Source organism: Ovis canadensis, chromosome 3, assembly GCF_042477335.2.
Source record: "Ovis canadensis isolate MfBH-ARS-UI-01 breed Bighorn chromosome 3, ARS-UI_OviCan_v2, whole genome shotgun sequence".
NCBI lineage: Eukaryota > Metazoa > Chordata > Mammalia > Artiodactyla > Bovidae > Ovis > Ovis canadensis.
The window spans coordinates 36,019,112-36,042,172 of record NC_091247.1 but is presented as its reverse complement, the minus strand read 5'-3'; the positions used below and the strand labels follow the sequence as shown (position 1 = coordinate 36,042,172).

At 38.2% G+C, this 23,061-nt stretch overlaps 1 protein-coding gene across 6 annotated transcripts in view; it reads right to left on the bottom strand.

Moving 5' to 3' along the window:
* Nucleotides 1-23,061, bottom strand: part of CLIP4 (CAP-Gly domain containing linker protein family member 4) — a 73,309-nt gene that overhangs the window by 30,958 nt on the left and 19,290 nt on the right. For 5 of the 6 annotated variants that reach the window (XR_011255569.1, XM_069582887.1, XM_069582884.1 and 2 more), the window contains exons 7-11: nucleotides 21,651-21,887; nucleotides 20,918-21,053; nucleotides 13,284-13,421; nucleotides 4,050-4,139; nucleotides 2,890-3,033 (exon numbers count right to left, since the gene is read on the bottom strand). Coding sequence is in view for 5 of the 6 variants with exons in the window: in XM_069582887.1 (XP_069438988.1) it covers nucleotides 2,890-3,033; nucleotides 4,050-4,139; nucleotides 13,284-13,421; nucleotides 20,918-21,053; nucleotides 21,651-21,887 (745 nt within the window). In the remaining variant the exon portion in view is untranslated. The remainder of the gene's footprint in view (nucleotides 1-2,889; nucleotides 3,034-4,049; nucleotides 4,140-13,283; nucleotides 13,422-20,917; nucleotides 21,054-21,650; nucleotides 21,888-23,061) is intronic. The other variant, XM_069582888.1, reaches the window with a different exon arrangement.

Genomic DNA, 23,061 nt, shown 5'->3' with positions numbered 1-23,061 from the left:
CAGACAGAGACAAAATGAGCACAGTGTGTTCCAGGAAAACTTTATTTACAAAAGCAGGTGGTAGGCTGGATTTGGCCCATGGGCTGCAGTCCACCAATCTCTATTCTAGGAAATAGAATAGAGAATCATAATAGTTCAGTGGGACTTGGTGTAAATGATACATACACAAACGTAATTAAAAGGTGGAACTGTTATAGGGTTCCAATTACCCCCAAACTGATTTCCTTATTAGAAACAAAAGCACACATCAACCTCCCCCTCAGACCTTGATTCAAACCTGAACCCTGAAGTGCCCACTACTGAACATCAGACATTCTAGAGCAACACTATCTAGAAAGCTGCTCAGTTAGAACAGAGGACAGGTGGACGTCTGAGGCTTCTGCCATCAGTCCAAAAAAGAGACTGGAATGGCTGTCATCTGAGAAGGGCTAGGGAACCCTCCATGAGGGTACTGGAAGGAAGGTCTAGATCAACTGTACACTAAAAAGTCCTAGGCTCTCAAAATATCTAACATTTCCCAAGCACTTCACAGTTTACAAAGTGCTTATCATGAGAATTATAATCATAGACAAGACACAAACTCGGGAATTAATGGAGACATGGTGTTCACAGGAGTAGGCGGCACACCTGACTTAAAACCCAGACCTGTGGCCAGAAACCCTCAGGCTTCTGTCCGCAGACAAGGGATCAAGACAATGAGCTCAACGTGGGACACAGCCGGCTGAGTTTACAGACTTCCTGCCCACCCTCCCCATCCCCCAGCCCCTTCTTTCTGCTCCTCTTTCTCTTTAATATTTTGTCCTTAACTTCTAATAATGTCCACTCTCTGCAGTCCACGCCTCCCCAAATGCAAATCACTCAATCTAGAAAAAAATTTAAGGAAATATTTTTGGGTTTGGAATATGGACTTTCTCTCACGTGTGACCTATTCCATCTCCCTCCCTTTTTAAAAGGACCTCTTTCTTACTCTAACTGATAACTCTCTTCATCTCTATTATTTAAACTTACAACCCCCTCAAATTTATAAAAAGAAAAAAATGTTAAATAAGAAGGCACACTACAACTACTTTATATAAAGGGTTAAAAAGACAATTCCATACCCATACATAAATTTTAAAATCAAGTCATTGTCAAAAGCCTAAATTCCAAATGAAGAAGGCCTTAAAATGTAGTTAAAATGAGGACAAACAGGATTGTCTCACCTCTGTTCCTCACAGCATTAAAGAGAAACTGGTTTCAGGGGAAGGGGAATCTATTCAGAAAATAGATATTCAAGCAAAATTTCCCGGTTTTCCACTTTTGGAGAACGTTTACATTTATAACCTCAATGTTACTATCAAGGACTTTGTTTTTTTTCCCCATACAATAAAATATCTTTAAGAAAATCCTATCCTAAAGATTTTTCACGATAAAATACTGATTCGGCACAAGTATTAAAAGTATTAGAAAAAGGATCTAGTAATTACTAATTACTTATTAAATTAGACTTATTAAATGAGACTTATTAAAAACAAGTTATGTTAAAATGACCTGATTTCCTTTCTGTGTAGGCATATAAAGTGAAAGAAAGTGAAAGTCACTCAGTCGTGTTCAACTCTTTGTGACCCCAATTCCATACAGTAAATGGAATTCTCCTCACCAGAATACTGGCGTGGATGGCCTTTCCCTCCTCCAGGGGATCTTCCCAACCCAGGGATCAAACCCAGGTCTCCTGCACTGCAGGCAGATTCTTTACCAGTTGAACTACCAGGAAGCCCATAGGCAAATAAGTGAACTGCAATAAATTCAGTATTCATGTGTTGACTCCAACAAGAAAAAGTGTTTTCTATATCCTTACACATAACTGAAGAAATGTGGATTGAATGGGATCATAAAGGCTTCACAGCGAGCTAAACAGGTTATCATTGTCAACCTCTCCTACACAGTTTTAAACAATGACTTGACTAAAAATAGAGAAAGCATGCTTTTTTAAATAAGAAGATAACTCCAAAGTGTGTGAAAAGCTACATGCAAGATGTAAAAAACAAAACTCAGAGGGATAAAAATTCTACCATTAAATTAAATGAAAATAAATGTAAAGTCCTACGTTGAGCCATAAACTGAAGAAACTTAGCTTCCAGCTCTATTTGAGTCAATGATACAGTGTGGTCACCAAAACTGCATGAGCAGCCTCAGGCTGGACTTGTACTAAAAGGCAGAGCTTCAGCTCTCTACCAGCTAGCCGGGAGGGTCCTAAGGACCCTACAGCACAAGGAAAAGCTGAAGGTACTTGAGACAGAGGCGGAGTTTAACAATAGCAGAGAAGCATCAGACAGACCGGTGGGTGCAGCCCAGGTGTGCACTTAGAAACTGCTGTCATGCACCAATACCTGACCTCCCTAAGCCTCAGTTTCCTCATTCATAAAGTGAAGGTGGTCATGATATTTCATTCATTTTGAGAATTAAGTGAAATAAGATATGCAAAATGCCTTTAATAGATATGAAATAATAAATAATGCATATTGACCTGTTAATTATTAATATTAGGTTTAGATTACAAAAGAGATACATAAAGAAAGAGAAGAGATCATACAGTTTCCAAGTATCTGAGGATCTGTCATAAAGTTCTAATAGGAACCTTACAGAGGCTGGAGTCCTTAGATACACAAGGAAGAGAAGAAATCCACACAAGGGAAAATGGCAGGAGCGTGAGGAGAAAGGCAGAGAGATCCATAGTGTGCTGACAGAGAGGAGAGGTGTGAGGGCTGGAAGAAGGACAGGAAAGGGGCAAGTAGTTCAATCTGAGTGAAGTAAAGGGTTCCTTCTACACATTTAAAAAGAGCAAATCTACTTACAAACAAACCAAGATAAAAAACACCAAGAAAGCCTGGTTGAAAAAGCCATAGATACCAGCACTGGCTCTAGATGAGAGAGAAGGGCTTTTGCTCATTGTCTTCTTGTTATTGCCACGTGCATTCAGTTTCTTGGAGAGGCTCTGTTTGTGCTCCAAAGAAGATATAGAGGAGGAGCTGCTGATGGATCCAATCAGGGGAACTAAAACAATGGTAAAGGAAAGGAATACATCAAAGGGTGGCAAACAAGCAGTGAACCAATTAGATGCTTTTCCAGGTAAATCCTCTGAAACTCTCCATTCAGCTTCTTCCACTGTGGATTATCTTAGTGTTGAGTTAAATGCCTGATTCCATCAAAATACACTGTACTTCATACACACAAGATTTTAGAGCCCAAGCAATTTTAAGGATCCAAAGGATCCACACCATATAATGACAATCTTATACAGAAAAGTGTTGTCATGTAATCAATTTAGACCAATTACTTATTCTAATCACCACTGTCTCTCACCTCTCACTTGAGATGAGTTAGTAGAATCACAACTTATTTATATAAAAAACACAACTAATCTATTTTTACGGTAACAAAAGCTTAATTTAAAATGTTCTGAGTTAACCTGAAGGCAAGCAGGAATACTTTTGAATTTTCTATTCATGCTCTATTCACCCAGTGATTTGACAGCTAAAGACAACTTAATTTTTTATCTAGTTCAAGTTTATTGAGTAATAATTGATAAATATAATTGCATATAAAGTGTACAATATTATGATTAAAAGATATAGTGGAATGATTAACAAGATCAAGATAACACTTTCACATCCATCACCTCACATAGTTCATTTTGTGTGTGTGTGTGTGGTGACATGCTTAACATTCACTCTCAGCAACTTTCAAGTATAAATTGTAAAGGTAACTTTAAATAATTCTATCAAGCCATCTACACTATGGAATTTCACTTTATTCTCTGCATCTAGTCCTATAATTCACTACATGTATGTAAGAATCACAACACAGGAATTTATACAAAAAATATATATGTGTATGTGTGTGCACTTTATTATGAGATGTTTAGGGGATTTTCAAGTATAAATTTTTACTATACCGAGTCTTCCCTTACAAACTTTAAAATTTAGCCTCATATAAGCTATATCACTATATTGTTTTAAAGTTCCATCAGTACACTAAATTTTAAGAACAGAAGTTATAAACTATATTACCATCTTTCTCTGCTCCAGTTTTCAACTCTTCACCAGGAGCCAATGAGAGTGTTGATTCTAAAGCACTATCTTTTTTTGATGTCATTAATCCTAGAACACAGAAACAAAACACATTCAGCAAGAAAGAATTTTAATGTTAAACATAAATACGGATTCACTTTTCAAAGTACAGTCCTCACTGAAATCTTCTCTACTTCTGAGAACACACTGGATAATAAATTCACAGACATCAGGGGCCAGTATTTCATTAAGGGGAAAGGAAAGAATGTATTCCTAGCCCATCTGAAAACCCCAATCAATTTCCCCAAATATCACTAAACTATCTTTTAAACTTATTTTAAAATCCACTTAGGAATTCTATATAATATAAAGCATTTAAAACACAGCTATCTAACCATCTGATACTTAGTACACACCTTAGTGCTTGCAGGTAAAGCAAACTTAACATGCCTGTGACAGCGGCATACTTATTAACATCTGCACACAACTCATGATTTCACTGGTGTGTGCAGGCAAATTCATTGGGGCAGACTGCCTATTCAGATAGTGGATTTGTGGTAAAAAAAAATTTGCAAATCATTATAGAAGCTTTTTATTTAAGTGGAAGTCAGATATTAAGAAACCCTGTACTCTCTGTCACTGGTATTCTGAAAATGACTACCTCTCACTACACTCAACTCCCACCAAAAAAAAAAAAATGCAGTTTAAAAAAGAACAAGCTCGTGAATAATAATCTACTTTATTAAGACTTCTCTTTTAATGCTATAGAACCAAACCATTTAAATAAGAAACCTAATGAATGACATCCAGTTTTGAATTCCATCTAGAATCCATTCCAATTCTACTTGCTCACGAAGAATTCTGGGTGGAGAACGGAGCTTGTCACTCTGAGCATCACAAACAAAGCAAGCCATAGTCTCAGTCCTAAAGAAAGACCTTTTCAATTTGGCATGGCAGAAAGACATGAATAATCAAAATACAAGGACATGTTTGATACAAGCCCTAGCATTGAGGGAGGAGACGATAATCATTGCTGTAAAGATAAATTAACACCTCATCAAGAACATCACATTCCAGTACGCGTCTTGAGAGACAGGTCGGATTTCTTGCAGAGAATACTGGAGGTGTGGTCAGGAAGAACTAGGGTAGGCATTATGGACAGACAAAGAGAAAATAAAGAAAGACAGGGTCAGAGAAGAATAAGTGGATTTGGCTGGAATGAAGTGGACTTTGGGGGGACACAAGAGAAGTAAACCGGATGGATGGTCACATTATAATCTTAGAGGGTGGCAGGGTTGGCACTCTTCAGTAAGGAACAAGCCTCTGATGGGCTGTGGAAAGGAGGGCTGAAGTGACCACTCACAGGTGGATAACGTCAACTGGACAGCAAAGTCTAGGAGGAACCAAAAGGAGGAGAGACAGGAAGCAGAGGCCGGGAGTGAGGGCCAGAACTACAATCACAGACCCTGGATGGATGGGTTGGGAAGAGAGACTTTGTGAAGGCAACCCATAGAGTAAATTTCTTACTTTCAGTTATATTTGTCAGTCCTAAAATAGCCATTTGAGTCTTTCCTTTTATTTGAATTGTTAGAGATAACTGGAGATTCACATGCAGTTGTGAAAAAACAATATTGGGCAATGTCTCACACACTTTGCCCAGCTTCCCCCAAAGGTGACATTTTACAAAACTATAGCATAAAATCACAACCAGGATACTGACATTGCTACAATCCACCAAGCTCAGATTACCTCAGTGCTACTTGTGTTCCTGTGTGTGCTCGTGTGTGTGTGCACATGCATTATTTGGGTCTTCCTTTTATCTTCATGTCTCTGCTGAAATCTTCCATTTGTCTCAAGAGGGTTCACCCATAATTCTCAGAGGGTTATAATATAGTCTTTGTAATAGTTACCTGATAATTGTTCTTCTCAGGGCTGGCATCTTTGATTGCCCTTTTCCTTCAGAGCTGTCGAGATTTTCCCGGTTTTTCCTATTTAGAACAACTTTTCATTGTATCCTGTATATTATAAACATTATTTTATAGGACTCTGGGTCTTGTTTAAAATTCTATGGAGAATGTGGATTGTTTTGTTCTGCTCTGTTTTCGCAGGCACTGGACAGTCAGCAGGCAGGTAAGTTCAGGCTGGCATTTCCTACCCACCCTCTGTGACTGTGGTTCCAATGTCAGTTTGGTTCCCAAAGTCTCTTTGATCTGGCTTGTGTGTTGTGCCACCCAGTAGGCAGCCTGAGATCTGAGTGGAGGTCTGTGCAGACCAAAGCCAGTGGTCAGATGCATGTACACACAGCTTGGCAGTAAGCCCCCCCATTCTGAAAGCACTTTCTTGAGCTCCCTCCTCACATGGTCTCCAGAAGACCCTCCTCCTGATATTCTGGATAGAATGCCTAGGCTTTCATTGCTCTGCTCTGTCATACAATCTCTTGAGAACCAAGCAGTGAGAAAAAAAAGAAAAAAAAAACTAATGGGGACTCCATCCACATTCTCGGGACCACAGTGTCTCTGGCCAAAAACAAGGGTTCCCTCCCTTGGGGGTTTTAGGTGCCTGGCCATCCTGTGCTGCTACTACAATATGCAGGATTGCTTAGGGACTACCGTGTGAAAGAACCAAAGAGATTTTTTTAAAAAGCAATTGAAGAGGAAAACAGGGATTTCCTCCACTTTGTCTAGTAGGAGATTCCTTTTCCTGCTCCTCAGACCAGAAATAGAGGGCTCCTCTTTGAGGTTTTCTTCCATACCTGCTGTGTACTGGGCTTCACGTTAAAAGGATACCATTTACAGAGCATCAAAAAGTACAAAGTACCTAAGAACAGACCTAACAAAACAAGCGCAAAATATACAGAAAATCATAAAATTTTACTGAGATATTCTTTAAGGATCCAATTAAATGAAGTGATATCCCAAGCTTATAATTAAGAGACTGACTATCATAAATGTCATTTCTCAAATTGATTTTAGGCTTAAATGCAATACCAATTAAAATTTCAATATATAATTTTTTATTTTTTGACACTAAAAATAGCATTAACATAATTTGTTAATTCATTTGCCTAGAAAGTAATTTTCTGTTGAGGGGCAAAATAACTCTTGATTTTTGGACAAGCACTTTTTTGAGATATAATTCCAGTTTGTTGTTGCAAACTAATATTCTCTCACCCTGGGGATACATTTATCATCTTATTTACTTATTTTTCCTTTTTATTTTTTTAACTGAAGTATAGCTATATAAATAATATATTATCTTCAGGTGTACAACACTTCTATATATGACATTATGAATCAGTTGCCACAAGAAGTCTAGTTACCATCTGTCACCACAGAGTTGGAACAGCATCATTGTCCTTATGCTATGCACTACATCCCCGTGACTTATTTTTTAACTACAACTTTGTGCCTCTTAACTCCCTTTTTCCCAGTGCCCTACCCCTCTCCCAACAGATTTTTCTTTAAAGAAACTTAACAGCTTATTCTATTAAGCAAGAGAGTTCCAGAAAAACATCTATTTCTGCTTTATTGACTATGCCAAAGCCTTTGACTGTGTGGATCACAACAAACTGAAAAATTCCGAAAGAGATGGGAATACCAGACCACCTGACCTGCCTCTTGAGAAATCTGTATGCAGGTCAGGAAGCAACAGTTAGAACCAGATGTGAAATAACAGACTGGTTCCAAATAGGAAAAGGAGTATGTCAAGGCTGTATATTGTCACCCTGCTTATTTAACTTATATGCAGAGTACATCATGAGAAACGCTGGGCTGGATGAAGCCCAAGCTGGAATTAAAATTGCCTGGAGAAATATCAATAACCTCAGATATGCAGATGACACCACCCTTATGGCAGGAAGTAAAGAACTAAAGAGCCTCTTGATGAAAGTGAAAGAGGAAAGTAAAAAAGTTGGCTAAAAGCTCAACATTCAGAAAACTAAGATCATGGCATCTGGTCCCATCACTTCATGGCAAATAGATGGATAAACAGGGGAAACAGTGGCTGACTTTATTTGGGGGGCTGTAAAATCACTGCAGATGGTGACTACAGCCATGAAATGAAAAGAAGCTTACTTCTTGGAAGGAAAGTTGTGATTAACCTAGACAGCATATTAAAAAATAGAGACATTACTTTGCCAACAAAGGTCCATCTAGTCAAGGCTATGATTTTTTCAGTAGTCCTGTATGGATGTGAGAGTTGGACTATAAAGAAAGCTGAGTGCTGAAGAATTGATGCTTTTGAACTGTGGTGTCAGAGAAGACTTTTGAGAGTCCCTTGGACAGCAAGGAGATCCAACCAGTCCATCCTAAAGGAGATCAGTCCTGGGTGTTCATTGGAAGGACTGATGTTTAAGCTGAAACTCCAATACTTTCACCACCTGATGCAAAGAACTGACTCATCTGAAAAGATCCTGTTGCCGGGAAAGATTGAAGGTGGGAGGAGGAGGGGACAACAGAGGATGAGATGGTTGGATGGCATCACCGACTCAATGGACATGAGTTTGAGTAAACTCCGGGAGTTGGTGATGGACAGGGAGGCCTGGTATGCTGCAATCCATGGGGTCACAAAGAGTCGGACATGACTGAGTGACTGAACTGAACTGAACAGCTTATTCTAAAGTTTATATGGAAGTTTGATTTATAAAAAAGGCCAGTATCAGAAATCTTTCAACAAGCAAAAGCCCAGGACCAGATGGCTTCACAGCTGAATTCTACCAAAAATTTAGAGAGGAGCTAACACCTATCCTACTCAAACTCTTGCAGAAAATTTCAGAGGAAGGTAAACTTCCAAAGTCATTCTATGAGGCCACCATCAACCTAAGACCAAAACCTGACAAAGATGCCACACAAAAAAAAAACACACACACACAAAACTACAGGCCAATATCACTGATGAATATAGATGCAAAAATCCTTAACAAAATTATAGCAAACAAAATCGAACAACATATTAAAAAGCTCATACATCATGATCAAGAGGGCTTTATCCCAGGGATGCAAGGATTCTTCAATATCTGCAAATCAATCAATGTAATACACATTAACAAACTGAAAAATAAAAACCACATGATTATCTCAATAGATGCAGAGAAAGCCTTTGACAAAATCCAACATCCATTTATGATTAAAAAAAAAAAAAAACCCTCCAGAAAGCAGGAATAGAAGGAACATACCTCCTCAATGGTGAAACACTGAAAGCATTTCCCCTAAAGTCAGAAACAAGACAAGAATGCCCACTCTCACCACTACTATTCAACATAGTTTTGGAAGTTTGGCCACAGCAATCAGAGCAGAAAAATAAATAAAAGGAATCCAGATTGGAAAAGAAGTAAAACTCACTGTTTGCAGATGACATGATCCTCTACATAGAAAACCCTAAAGACTCCACCAGAAAATTACTAGAGCTAATCAATGAATATAGTAAAGTTGCAGGATATAAAATCAACACACAGAAATCCCTTGCATTCCTATACACCAACAATGAGAAAACAGAAAGAGAAATTAAGGAAACAATTCCATTCACCATTGCAATGAAAAGAATAAAATACTTAGGAATATATCTACCTAAAGAAACAAAAGACCTATATATAGAAAACCATAAAACACTGGTGAAAGAAATCAAAGAGGACACAAATAGATGGAGAAATATACCGTTTTCATGGATCAGAAGAATCAATATAGTGAAAATGAGTATACCAGCCAAAGCAATCTATAGATTCAATGCAAGCTACCAACGGTATTTTTCACAGAACTAGAACAAATAATTTCACAATTTGTATAGAAATACAAAAAACCTCGAATAGCCAAAGCAATCTTGAGAAAAAAGAATGGAACTGGAGGAATCAACCTGCCTGACTTCAGGCTCTACTACAAAGCCACAGTCATCAAGACAGTATGGTACTGGCACAAAGACAGAAATATAGATCAATGGAACAAAACAGAAAGCCCAGAGATAAATCCATGCACCTATGGACACCTTATTTTTGACAAAGGAGCCAAGAATATACAATGGAGAAAAGACAATCTCTTTAACACGTAGTTCTGGGAAAACTGGTCAACCACTTGTAAAAGAATGAAACTAGATTACTTTCTAACATCATACACAAAAATAAACTCAAAATGGATTAAAGATCTAAATGTAAGAACAGAAACTATAAAACTCCTAGACGAAAACATAGGCAAAACACTCTCCAACATAAATCACAGCAGGATCCTCTATGACCCACCTCCCAGAATATTGGAAATAAAAGCAAAAATAAACAAATGGGACCTAATTAAACTTAAAAGCTTCTGCACAACAAAGGTAACTATAAGCAAGGTGAAAAGACAGCCTTCAGAATGGGAGAAAATAACAGCAAATGAAGCAATGGACAAAGAATTAATCTCAAAAATATACAAGCAACTTATGCAGCTCAATTCCAGAAAAATAAATGACCCAATCAAAAAGTGGGCCAAAGAACTAAACAGACATTTCTCCAAAGAAGACATACAGATGGCTAACAAACATATGAAAAGATGCTCAACATCACTCATTATCAGAGAAATGCAAATCAAAACCACAACAAGGTACCATTTCACGCCAGTCAGAATGGCTGCAATCCAAAAGTCTACAAGCAATAAATGCTGGAGAGGGTGTGGAGAAAAGGGAACCTTCTTACACTCTTGGTGGGAATGCAAACTAGTACAGCCACTATGGAGAACAGTGTGGCGATTCCTTAAAAATCTGGAAATAGAACCACCATATGACCCAGCAATCCCACTGCTGGGCATATACACCGAGGAAACCAGAATTGAAAGAGACACGTGTACCCCAATGTTCATCGCATCACTGTTTATAATAGCCAGGACATGGAAGCAACCTAGATATCCACCAGCAGACGAATGGATAAGAAAGCAGTGGTACATATACACAATGGAGTATTACTCAGCCATTAAAAAGAATACATTTGAATCAGTTCTAATGAGGTGGATGAAACTGGAGCTGATTATACAGAGTGAAGTAAGCCAGAAAGAAAAACACCAATACAATATACTAACACATATATATGGAATTTAGAAAGATGGTAACGATAACCCTGTATGCGAGACAGCAAAAGAGACACAGATATATAGAACAGTCTTTTGGACTCTGTGGGAGACAGAGAGGGCAGGATGATATGGGAGAATGTCACTGAAACATGTAAATTATCACATGTGAAACAAATCGCCAGTCCAGGTTCAGTGCATGATACAGGGTGCTCGGGGCTGGTGTACTTGGATGACCCAGAGGGATAGGATGGGGAGGGAGATGGGAGGGGGGTTCAGGATGGGGAACACATGTACACCCATGGCGGATTCATGTCAATGTATGGCAAAACCAATACAATATTGTAAAGTTAAAAAATAAATTAATTTTTAAAAATAATAAAAAAATAAAAAAGGCCAAACAGGTAGGACACTGTTCAAGAAAAAAGAAGAGGCTTTCCTCTAATGGAGATCAAGGTTTTTTTTAAAAAACCTATAGTAATCATGAAGTGCAGTACTGACACAGGGATATTCAAATAAGTCAATGGAACAGAGTAGAAAGGGCAACCCAATTCCTGGACACACTCCTTTATTCATGGTAGAGAGCCCTCCTGCTTCAGCTATTGATGGGTTCAGTTCAGTTCAGTTCAGTTCAGCCACTCAGTCATGTCCAACTCTTTGCAACCCCATGAATCACAGCACGCCAGGCCTCCCTGTCCATCACCAACTCCGGGAGTTCACTCAAACTCATGTCCATCGAGTCAGTGATGCCATCCAGCCATCTCATCTATCACCAGTCACATCCACAACTGGGTATTGTTTTTGCTTTGGCTCCATCCCTTCATTCTTTCTGGAGTTATTTCTCCACTGATCTCCAGTAGCATATTGGGCACCTACCGACCCAGGGAGTTCCCCTTTCAGTATCCTACCATTTTGCCTTTTCATACTGTTCATGGGATTCTCAAGGCAAGAATACTGAAGTGGTTTGCCATTCCCTTCTCCAGTGGACCACATTCTGTCAGACCTCTCCACCATGACCCTCCCGTCTTGGGTGGCCCCACACGGCATGGCTTAGTTTCATTGTATTAAGCGCCTATTCTGTGCTATGTGCCACAGTGAATGAAAAGTGAAAGTGAAGTCGCTCAGTCATGTCTGACTCTTTGCTAACCCATGGACTGTAGACTGCCAGGTTCTTCCATCCATGGGGTTTTCCAGGCAAGAGTACTAGAGTGGGGTGCCATTTCTTTCTCCAGGGGATCTTCCCAACCCAGGGATTGAATCTGGGTCTCCCACATTGCAGGCAGACACTATACCATCTGAGCCACCAGGGAAGCCACAGTGAATACGAAAGTACAAAATACTCTCACAGTCCATTTAAAGTTTAAGATTTTGCCAACAGAATAAAAGATCTGCATGGATAAGGCAATCAGAGGACAAAACCCACGGTAAAAAATAGCAACTAGGTAGTGTGGATAAGAATGAAGAGATCAAAGAGACCTGGGTCCTCAGGGGGTCCTCATGGAGAAACAGGATGTGAATAAGGAGGTACACAAAGACACAGACCTCCGGGAGAGGTCAAACATTGCAGAGTAACAGCTTGGGACAAGTATGAAGGGAAGAGTCAGAACAATATATACAAAAGAAAGTGAGACATGATCAACCACAGCTCAACTGCAAAACAGTAAGACCCTCCATCAGCAAAAGGTCTCTGACAGCCAGTTTCAAGAGTCATGACTTTCTCTAATTAAAAAAAAAAAACAACTCAGTAGGGACTTCCTGGTGGTCCAATGGTTAGGACTTTGCCTTCCCTGGTCGAGGAGCTAAGATCACTCATACCTCTTAGCCAAAAAAAAAACAAAACATAATAACAGTAGCAACGCTGTAACAAATTCAATAAAGACTTTTTTAAAATGGTCCATATAAAAAAAAATCTTAAAAAAGTCACTAAAATTCTTGAATAGGTGAGAAACATAAAGCTAGTTGTACTGCATAAATATTTATCAGAGGTGTAAAGTCTAGCTTTGAGGTTAGATAAAAGTACGGAGATAGATGGGGGGAAAGGGAAGGAACATATCTGAAATACTCTTTTAGGAATTAAAATCATAAACCAAGTACTTTGCAGGCAATAAATTCAGGTTTCACAGGTAGCTAAACAAAAAGTCTGAAGCAATATAAGGTATTCCATGGATTAAAATTAAAACAAGATATCTAACATTCTGGTTTGACCTACCAGTATTTACTTTTGATGTTACGTGAGCTACATCAATTTTCTGGGACCTGATGAGAGGTCCAGCTTTTGTAGAAGTGTGTGCTATATTCTTCCTTCGATCTTTTGCTTTGCTTATCTTTGAAAGAGGTGCAAAAATACCTAAGAGAAAAGGCAGAATTTTAATATTAAACAATTGAAAGCATTTCCAATAAAGGGACAAGTACAACCATTCAGTAGCAAAACATCTTTAAGTTCTTTTTGAGTGACTACTAGGTGTCCTTGTAGTGAGAGAGAGAAAAAAAAGAGTAAGAATCAGTACTTGCCCTCAGAGAGGTTACAATCTAGTTGTCAAGACTAACAACATACACAGTAATTCAAGAAGCACATAACATAATTAGGCACTATGTGAAACTAAGGAAAAAGAGGAATGAGTAGAAGTAATCATTATACTTTTATGTATAATTACTTCTAAGTACCAGCAAATAATAATGTACTATATCAGCAGTGGTCCCCAACCTCTTTGGCACTAGGGATCAGTGTTGTGGAAGACAATTTTCCCACGGACTGGGGTAGGAGGGATGGTTTCAGGATGATTCAAGCGCATTACATTTGCTGTGCATATTATTTCTATTTTTATTACATCAGCTCCACCTCACATCAGTAGGCATTAGATCCTGGAGGTTGGGGACCCCTGCTATATAGTATAAAAACTGTTCTTCCATGTCACTTTCTCTATAGCTCCTTAGGACATATTTTTTCCCATATTATAACTTTTTATGTCCATGTTTTATCTCCTTTCCAGACTTTAAAGACAAAATTCAAGATTACTCATCTCTGCATTCCCCCAAAGTTCCTAATTATAGTGCCTGACACATAGTTGGGATATAAAATACTTTTGAATACGAAATATAATCTTCCCCAAAGGCTTATCCCTTAACATCTGAAAATCAGAAACAATACAGTGTGTGTTGGGGAGGAGAGGCATGGGGGGGATGGGGGAGGAGGCAGCCTCTCTGCTGCAGCTGAGAGTATAAAATTCCATTAAAAAACAAGTTTATCTGGGCATAAAATTCCAGTATATATAAACAGGCAGACATTAGAAACAGTAAATATGAACTGTAAATACCAAGATTATTTGGCTAAGATATTTAAGAAGAAAAAATAAAGTCATAATATGGGTACTATGCATTTCCATTCAGTGTTTACACCTAAACTAACAAAGCCACATTATGACCAAAATGTAATACATTAAAACAACTTGTTTTAAAATAGGTTTTAAAGGACAACAAAAAGTGAGTGCTCTATTTATAGCTAACAAGTACAAACTACACTGCTTTTCTGACATTCTTTCCTTCCTTGGATTCTCCAGTACTTCCTTCTGATCTTCCCAGATCTTTTGACTTCTCCACAGTGTTTTTTCTCTTCTGTCTCCCGACTATCAGATTTTTCTGACTTTCTATTCTTTTCTCTAAATTATTTTCCTTGCCAAATACACATACATTCTCAAATCAAGGGCTTGAAGAAATAAATTATTTTATACTGTGGGATGTACATTTGTAAAATCTTCTTGGAAGACAAGAATTCTGCCCTAATTTACTTTATGATACTAACTATAAGGAAATACTCATATTTAAGAGGTACGAACAAGGTTACACAGGTATATTATAAGGAGAAGATAGATTTCAAGAATAAAAGCAACTCCTAGTTTTCTACTATGACCCAATCACACTTTTGGAAATTATAAGAAAATAATCCAAATTGGAGGAAAAGACTGTATACCTGAATGAGCCAACACTGCAATATTATAAGTAAGAGAAAACAATTATTTGGCAATAGAAGGAATAATCAACTATATTTATGAACTATTACATCACCATTAACAACTAGAACAATAAAGATTACGTAGAAATATAGAAAAATATGAAAAGCAAATTCAAGAAAACAAAAATTGAACTGTAAGTTTGACTGCATTATGATTATATCTGTGAGAAGTTATATGTGTGGATATAGGAAGGACTGAAAAAAAATCAAAAACCAAGGGCAGACTATGAATTATTTTTCAAATTTGTTTGTGTCACTAAAGTCACAATAACATGTTCAATGAATGAACTATATAGCTCTCATCCTCCTTGCTTTTTTTAATTAACTAAATCATTTGAGAGAAGCAAAACTAAATTTAAAGCAATGATTGAATACAATCAAAGTCCAAAGTGTGCGCCATATACATGCTAACCTTCCTGTTTAGAATCTCATGCTAATCAAAACAGTGATGGGATTCTCCTCAGATCCTAACATATAACTATAAGGCTTAACTAAAAATAAACATCTAAGGAAGAATTATTTTTAAACAGAAGAGTAATGAATTTCTAGATAAACATAACCCATTTTGTTTACTCACAATTTCTCCTAAAACTCTACTACAATTTTAATAAGAAATAAAAACATAAACACTAAAGAAAAAATAAAATTTTAAAAAAGAGAGAAAAAACACTAAAGCTTCCAAAGAAGTTTCCAAAAATAGGGAAAAGGGAAAAGCAGAAGAAAGACTCTGAAACTTGTAAACAGCAACATGGAATCTCAAGATAAGAGCCAGGTCCTCCCTGCTGCCTTCTTCTGTAATGTTCTGTTGGAACACAGCCATACCCATTTGTTTACATATTGTCTATGCCTGCTTATTCACTACAATAGGAGAGCTGAAGAGTTGCAACAAGAGACCGTATGGCCCATCAGTTCAGTTCAGTTGTGTCAAACTCTGTGACCCCATGGAGTGCAGCACATCAGGCCTCCCTGTCCATCACCAACTCCCAGAGCTTGCTCAAACTCATGTCCACCCAATCGGTGATACCATCCAACCATCTCATCCTCTCTCGTCCCCTTCTCCTGCCTTCAATCTTTCCCAGCATCAGGGTCTTTTCAAAGGAGTCAGTTCTTCACATCTGGTGGCAAAGTATTGGAGCTTCAGCTTCACCATCAGTCCTTCCAATGAACACCCAGAACTGATCTCCTTTAGGATGCACTGGTTGGATCTCCTTGCAGTCCAAGGGACTCTCAAGAATCTTCTCCAACACCACAGTTCAAAAGCACCAATTCTGTGGTGCTCAGTTTTCCTTATAGTCCAACTCTCACATCCATACATGAGAACTGGAAGCTGTGGTATTGAAGAAGACTCTTGAGAGTCCCTTGGACTACAAGGAGATCCAACCAGTCCATCCTAAAGGAAATCAGTTCTGGGTGTTCATTGGAAGGACTGATGCTGAAGCTGAAACTCCAATATTTTGGCCACCTCATGTGAAGAGTTGACTCACTGGAAAAGACCCTGATGCTGGAAGGGATTGGGGGCAGGAGGAGAAGGGGACAACAGAGGATGAGATGGCTGGATGGCATCACTGACTCAATGGACATGAGTTTGGGTAAACTCTGGGAGTTGGTGATGGACAGGGAGGCCTGGCGTGCTGCGATTCATGGGATCACAAAGAGTCGGATACAACTGAGTGACTGAACTGAACTGAACTAGGTTGATCACAGCTTTTCTTTCAAGGAGTAAGCATCTTTTAATTTCATGGCTGCAGTCACCATCTGCAGTGATTTTGGAGCCCAAGAAAATAAAGTCTGTCACTGTTTCCCCATCTATTTGCCATGAAGTGATGGGACTGAATCTTAGTTTTTTGAATGCTTAGTTTTAAGCCAGCTGAACACCTAAAATATGGCCCATAACTCTTTGCGACCCCATAGACTGTAGCCTACCAGGCTTCTCCATCCATGGGATTTTCCAGGCAAGAATACTGGAGTGGGTTGTCATTTCCTTCTCCAAAATTATTTACTACCTGGCCCATAACAGAAAACATTTGCCAAATTGCATTAGACAATAGTGTATCACCTTCCAAATATTGAAAGAATGTGAATTTCAACCTATTCCTGATCCCACTAAATTATCATATGAAGTGTAAGGGTAGAAATATACATTTCTGGAATGGAAACTCTCAAAAAATTTACCTCCCATGAGTCGTCTATGAAAAAGCTACTGAAGGGATGTGATCCACCAAAACAAAGAAGTCAACCAAAAAAAAAAAACCTGACTTAGAATAGTAAGAATATCAAATCTTTCTCTTCATAGTATGAAGTCAATAGAGTCTAAAATTGGAAAGATTCCTATAAATATATTAGTCAAAATATTAAATGAACATCAGAAGATAACAGCTAAAGAAGTAAAAAACATTCTTGCCTCTAAAGAACGGGACTTGGAGTGAGGAAGTGCAAGCCAGGGGAGGGTTTCATTATTGTTTTACAACACAATTTGACTAATTAAACTAGGCATTTGTGTTTACTTTGGTAATTATTAAAAGGAATAAAAATAGTTTTATCAAATATTGAAAATTATTATAAAATTTTCACAATTGCCTAAACTTAGAAGCAACCAAGATATCCTTTAGTAGATCAATGGAGAAATAATGGAAGTCTGTGATACCTCCAGACCATGGGAGTATTACTCAGTGCTAAAAAGACATGAGCTATCAAGTAATGAAGAGATATAAATGCAAATTAATAAGTGAAAGAAGCCAATATTAAAAGGCTACATACTGTATGATTCCAGCTCTATGACATTCTGGAAAAGACAAAACTATGGAGACAGTAAAACAATCATTGATTGTCAGGGGGATAGTGGGGGGAGGGTGGCTGAATAGGTGGAGCACACAGGGTCTTGAGGGAAGTGAAAATACTCTATAATATGGCATTGGTGGACTCATGCCATTATATATGTGTCCAGACTCACAGAATACACAGCATGAAGAGTGCATCTTAAGGCAAACTATGGCCTTTGAGTGATTATGATGTGTTCATGTAGATTCAACAATTGCAAGGAATGTACCCTCTGGTGAAGGGATGTTGATGAAAGGGGAAGCCGTGCATGTGTGGGGCAGGAGGTTTACAGGAAGTCTCTGTACCCTCCTCTCAATTTTGCTAAGAACCTAAAACTGCTCTAAAAAAAACTTTTTAAAAATTGTTATAAAATTTCTATAATTAAAAAATCTAATATGTGCTATAATTAACAAATCAATGGAACAAAACAATCCTGAAACAGACTGTAGCATTTAGAAGAACTTAATTCATAATAAAGAAAGCACAACAAGTCAAAGGGAAAAGGATAGATTTAGAGAGAAGGAAAAAAAACCCTGTTGCTGAGAAACCTTTGGCTTCTGCTTCACCAGGGGGTGCTCCACCTCTCCTGCTCCCAGCACCTCAAGTAATTTAGCAAAGACTGGGCTCAGACTGCTGAGCTGGTTCGGCAGGAAGGACTATGCCCATTTCTATATAATCCAAGACATGACCCTTGCCCCCCAACTTGCCATTTAAATAGGTAAAGAGGAATGGAGGAAGGGTTCTTGGGGATCCACCTCTGTCCTAATCATGCATGCCTCTCCTTGAGATGATGGGGTTAGGGAGGCCACAAATACTCTGTTACCGTCTAAGCCCCTCCCAAGGCTTTGATCTACATCGGCTCTCTCTGCTGCTAATGGTTTTGGTCTTGCCCTTCATCTGCTGGACAGTTGCCAAAATTAGCTAATAAAAGAAAATTAAATTCTTAACCTGATACAACTAACCAAATAAACTCCAAATTAATTGACTAATACAGTATTTAAGAATAAACACATTCAAAAGAATAAAATATATAACCTATAATGAATCCTTGGATTAGGAAGAATGACCTACCTTAGCATAAAAGCAATCTTAAGAAATTATAAAGGAAAAGTCTTTTTTAACTGCATAAAATTACATGTCCAAAAACACTGCAGATGGAGTTCAAAGGAAAATGACAAACTAGGCAAAATATCTGTGGTAAATATAAAGGCTTAACATCCTAAACATGTATGCATATTTTAAAAACTGTTACCAGTTTAAAATAACACTAATATCCCAATTTTTTAATGGACAAACTATAAGTAATTATTTCTTGGGAATTAGCAAGACAATACAAAAAATACATGGGCTACAAAAGAACATTTTAGACAATCCACTTCAACAAAATCAAGAGAAATATGAATTCAAACAAATTTCACCTATCAAATAAGAAAAACTAAACGAAATGGAATCATATTAAAAAAATCATTCTTTTAAAAAATGTTTAAAGATTTATAGAAATTCTAATAGGATGTCAGTTAAAAATGCAGGCTATCTACTTATAATCCAAATTTTATGGAAAAAAAGAAACAGAAAACATATACAGGCCATTTTACATTTTTTCTCCTTTTTTTATGTTTTTTAAACCTAATATCATGGACACTCTTCGTAAAGAAAAATTTTAATAGAGCTAAAAATGAGGCTCAGCTTAAGTGTATGATGAAAGGAAACTGGTGAGTTTCCCAAATGGCCAGGCTCCAAAACGAAACCACTCCAAGCCACACTGCACCCTTGGCACAGAGGCCATGTCATGACCTTGGACATGGCTTTAGAGATAGCAGCTACTATCATACCTTCTGTCCTGCAGTAACAACACAATCCCCCATTTGATACATTTACAAGAGGTAGCAGGTAGTTAATATTTTTCGGGTGCTTACAGGAAACCAAGCACTTTTCTAGGTGCTTTCTGTATTTATCAATACACTTAACTCTCACATGAACTCTGTAGGTTTGTTATCCTCAATTTACAGAAGAAAACTGAGGCAACACAAGAAGAGAAAGAAGGTCCCATAGCTGGTAAAGAGAACAGCTGATTCACACCCCAGCCATCAGCTCCAAAGCCTGTACTCTTCAAACACTACCCTGTACTGCCTCCGTATCGAGCTGCAAGATGAAATACTGTGCAAAAAGGGAAATTAATGTTCTGGGAAAATATTCTCAACATAGTAAGTGACAAAAGCAATTAGAAATCAATGTGCCAGAGTGTGTGTGAGAGACAGAGAGAGAAACAGAGAAAGTAAAATTAAGCAAACATTCGTCAGAGAAAGAAAGAATCATTCCAGCTCAGAAGCACAGTAATAAAGTTGGCCTCACTTGCTTTTCTAATTTTTCAAGTTCTTTAGCCTCTAGAGTACTGTAGTTCTTTGGTAATAAAGGATAAAAGCCCTTCTTCAGTCATGACACCACCACCAGCAGGATTCAGGAAGGTCCACAGAGCTGGGTGCACTCCTAGTAAGACATACTCTATCAGTCACAAGACTGCTCAGCAAGAAAAGGGTAGACTCTTCATTCACTTATAACCAGGGAGAATGCTTTATTTAAAAAATAATGAAAAGGGGTGAGATATATGAAAAGGGTAACATGGAAACTTACATTACTATATGTAAAATAGATAGCCAACAGGAATTTGCTGTATGGCTCAGGAAACTCGAACAGGGCCTCTGTATCAGTCTAAAGGGGTGGGATGGGGTGGGAGATGAGAGGGAGGCTCAAAAGGGAGGGCTTATATATATACTATGGTTGATTCATGTTGAGGTTTGACAGAAAACAACAAAATTCTGTAAAGCATTATCCTTCAATTAAAAAGTAAACTAATAACAGAAAAGAAAAAGTCTATGAAATAGTTGAAATGGGTCATTAAATGCTGTGCCTCAGCATTACAGATCAAATTCAACCATAAAAAAAATTTTTTTTAATCAAAGAGTAAAACTGTATTACTTTAAATTAATTCTCATCAAATTAGGCAGTATCTACCTTACCATATTTGGGGGCACACTTAAAATACTGGACTTTCCCAACACTTCCATTGTTTTTTCCTTCTGGTTCATCCAACTCAATGCCAGCCCACTGTCCACTTGCAAATTCAGTTGTTCCACAAAATCTCAATGTTCCAACCTAAAGAAATATAAATCAGGGTAACTTTTGAGTATTACTTGTAATCCTAAATTTTCTACTCTTGTAACTTTATCACAGAAGTCTTTAAAAAGCACTCACTCAAAGCGGACTTCAGAAGAAGGAAAATATTACCAGGGATACAAATAGACGCAAAGAATCATAAAAGAGTTGATGGACCAAGAAGGCATAAGAATCCTAAATCTATATGCACTTAACAATTAAGGCAGAAACAGTGAGAGTCACGTTTGCTGCATTTTCATACAGTAGTAATTTGTGGGAGACAACTACTCAGGAAGAGGGAGCTGCAAGGGGAAACGTGCGGACTGGAAGCCTGTAAATTCACTCAGCCCCTCCAATATTCTCCCATTTAAATACAGATGCCTTCATCATTCAGTTTGACAAATAGTTTATATTCTTAAGTTATACTTTATAGTAACCGTGCATCTAAATCTCATGTTTTCCATTGAGTATCTTTCTACCTAAACATTGAACTTAAAAACAAAGCAAAAAAAACACCCCAAGCCACACTGCACCCTTGGCACATAAGCCACATCGTGACCTTGGACATGGCTTTAGAGACGGCAACTACTATCATACCTTCTGTCCTGCAATAACAACACGATCCCCCAGCTTCAGGCCAAGTGACGTCAGCATTGCCTTGCTAGTAACACGATCATAATTTGGAAGCAAGGGCTTTGAGAGATCATATGACAGAGGCGCAGCGTCCAGCAGCATCTGCTTGATTTCCTTAGCAGTGGCCGCGGCATCAGCCATTTCCAAGGGCATCTCTACTGGGTCTGGGACAACATCAGCGGGGATCTGCCCTTTGTCATTCTACAGATAAAGAGAAACTTTTCAATTCATATCAGCTCAGAGCTCTACATAGCCATCTGAAAGTTTTCTGGGAAAAAAGTTAAATTAATCATTTATTTATTCAAAAATATTCACTAAACACCTACTACAAACACTTACTACAAATAGCTGTGAAAAGAAGTGAAAAGCAAAGGAGAAAAGGAAAGATATAAGCATCTGAATGCAGAGTTCCAAAGAATACCAAGAAGAGATAAGAAAGCCTTCCTCAGCAATCAATGCAAAGAAATAGAGGAAAACAACAGAATGGGAAAGACTAGATATCTATTCAAGAAAATTAGAGATACCAAGGGAACATTTCATGCAAAGATGGGCTCGATAAAGGACAGAAATGGTAGGGACCTAACAGAAGCAGAAGATATTAAGAAGAGGTGGCAAGAATACACAGAAGAACTATACAAAAAAGATCTTCACGACCAAGATAATCACGATGGTGTGATCACTCACCTAGAGCCAGACATCCTGGAATGTGAAGTCAAGTGGGCCTTAGAAAGCATCACTACGAACAAAGCTAGTGGAGGTGATGGAATTCCAGTTGAGCTATTTCAAATCCTGAAAGATGATGCTGTGAAAGTGCTACACTCAATATGCCAGCAAATTTGGAAAACTCAGCAGTGGCCACAGGACTGGAAAAGGTCAGTTTTCATTCCAATCCCAAAGAAAGGCAATGTCAAAGAATGCTCAAACTACCGCACAATTGCACTCACCTCACACGCTAGTAAAGTAATGCTCAAAATTCTCCAAGCCAGGCTTCAGCAATATGTGAACCGTGAACTCCCTGACGTTCAAGCTAGTTTTAGAAAAGGCAGCGGAACCAGAGATCAAATTGCCAACATCCACTGGATCATGGAAAAAGCAAGAGAGTTCCAGAAAAACATCTATTTCTGCTTTATTGACTATGCCAAAGCCTTTGACTGTGTGGATCACAATAAACTGTGGAAAATTCTGAAAGAGATGGGAATACCAGACCACCTGACCTGCCTCTTGAGAAATCTGTATGCAGGTCAGGAAGCAACAGTTAGATCTGGACATGGAACAACAGACTGGTTCCAAATAGGAAAAGGAGTACGTCAAGGCTGTATATTGTCACCCTGCTTATTTCACTTCTATGCAGAGTACATCATGAGAAACGCTGGAC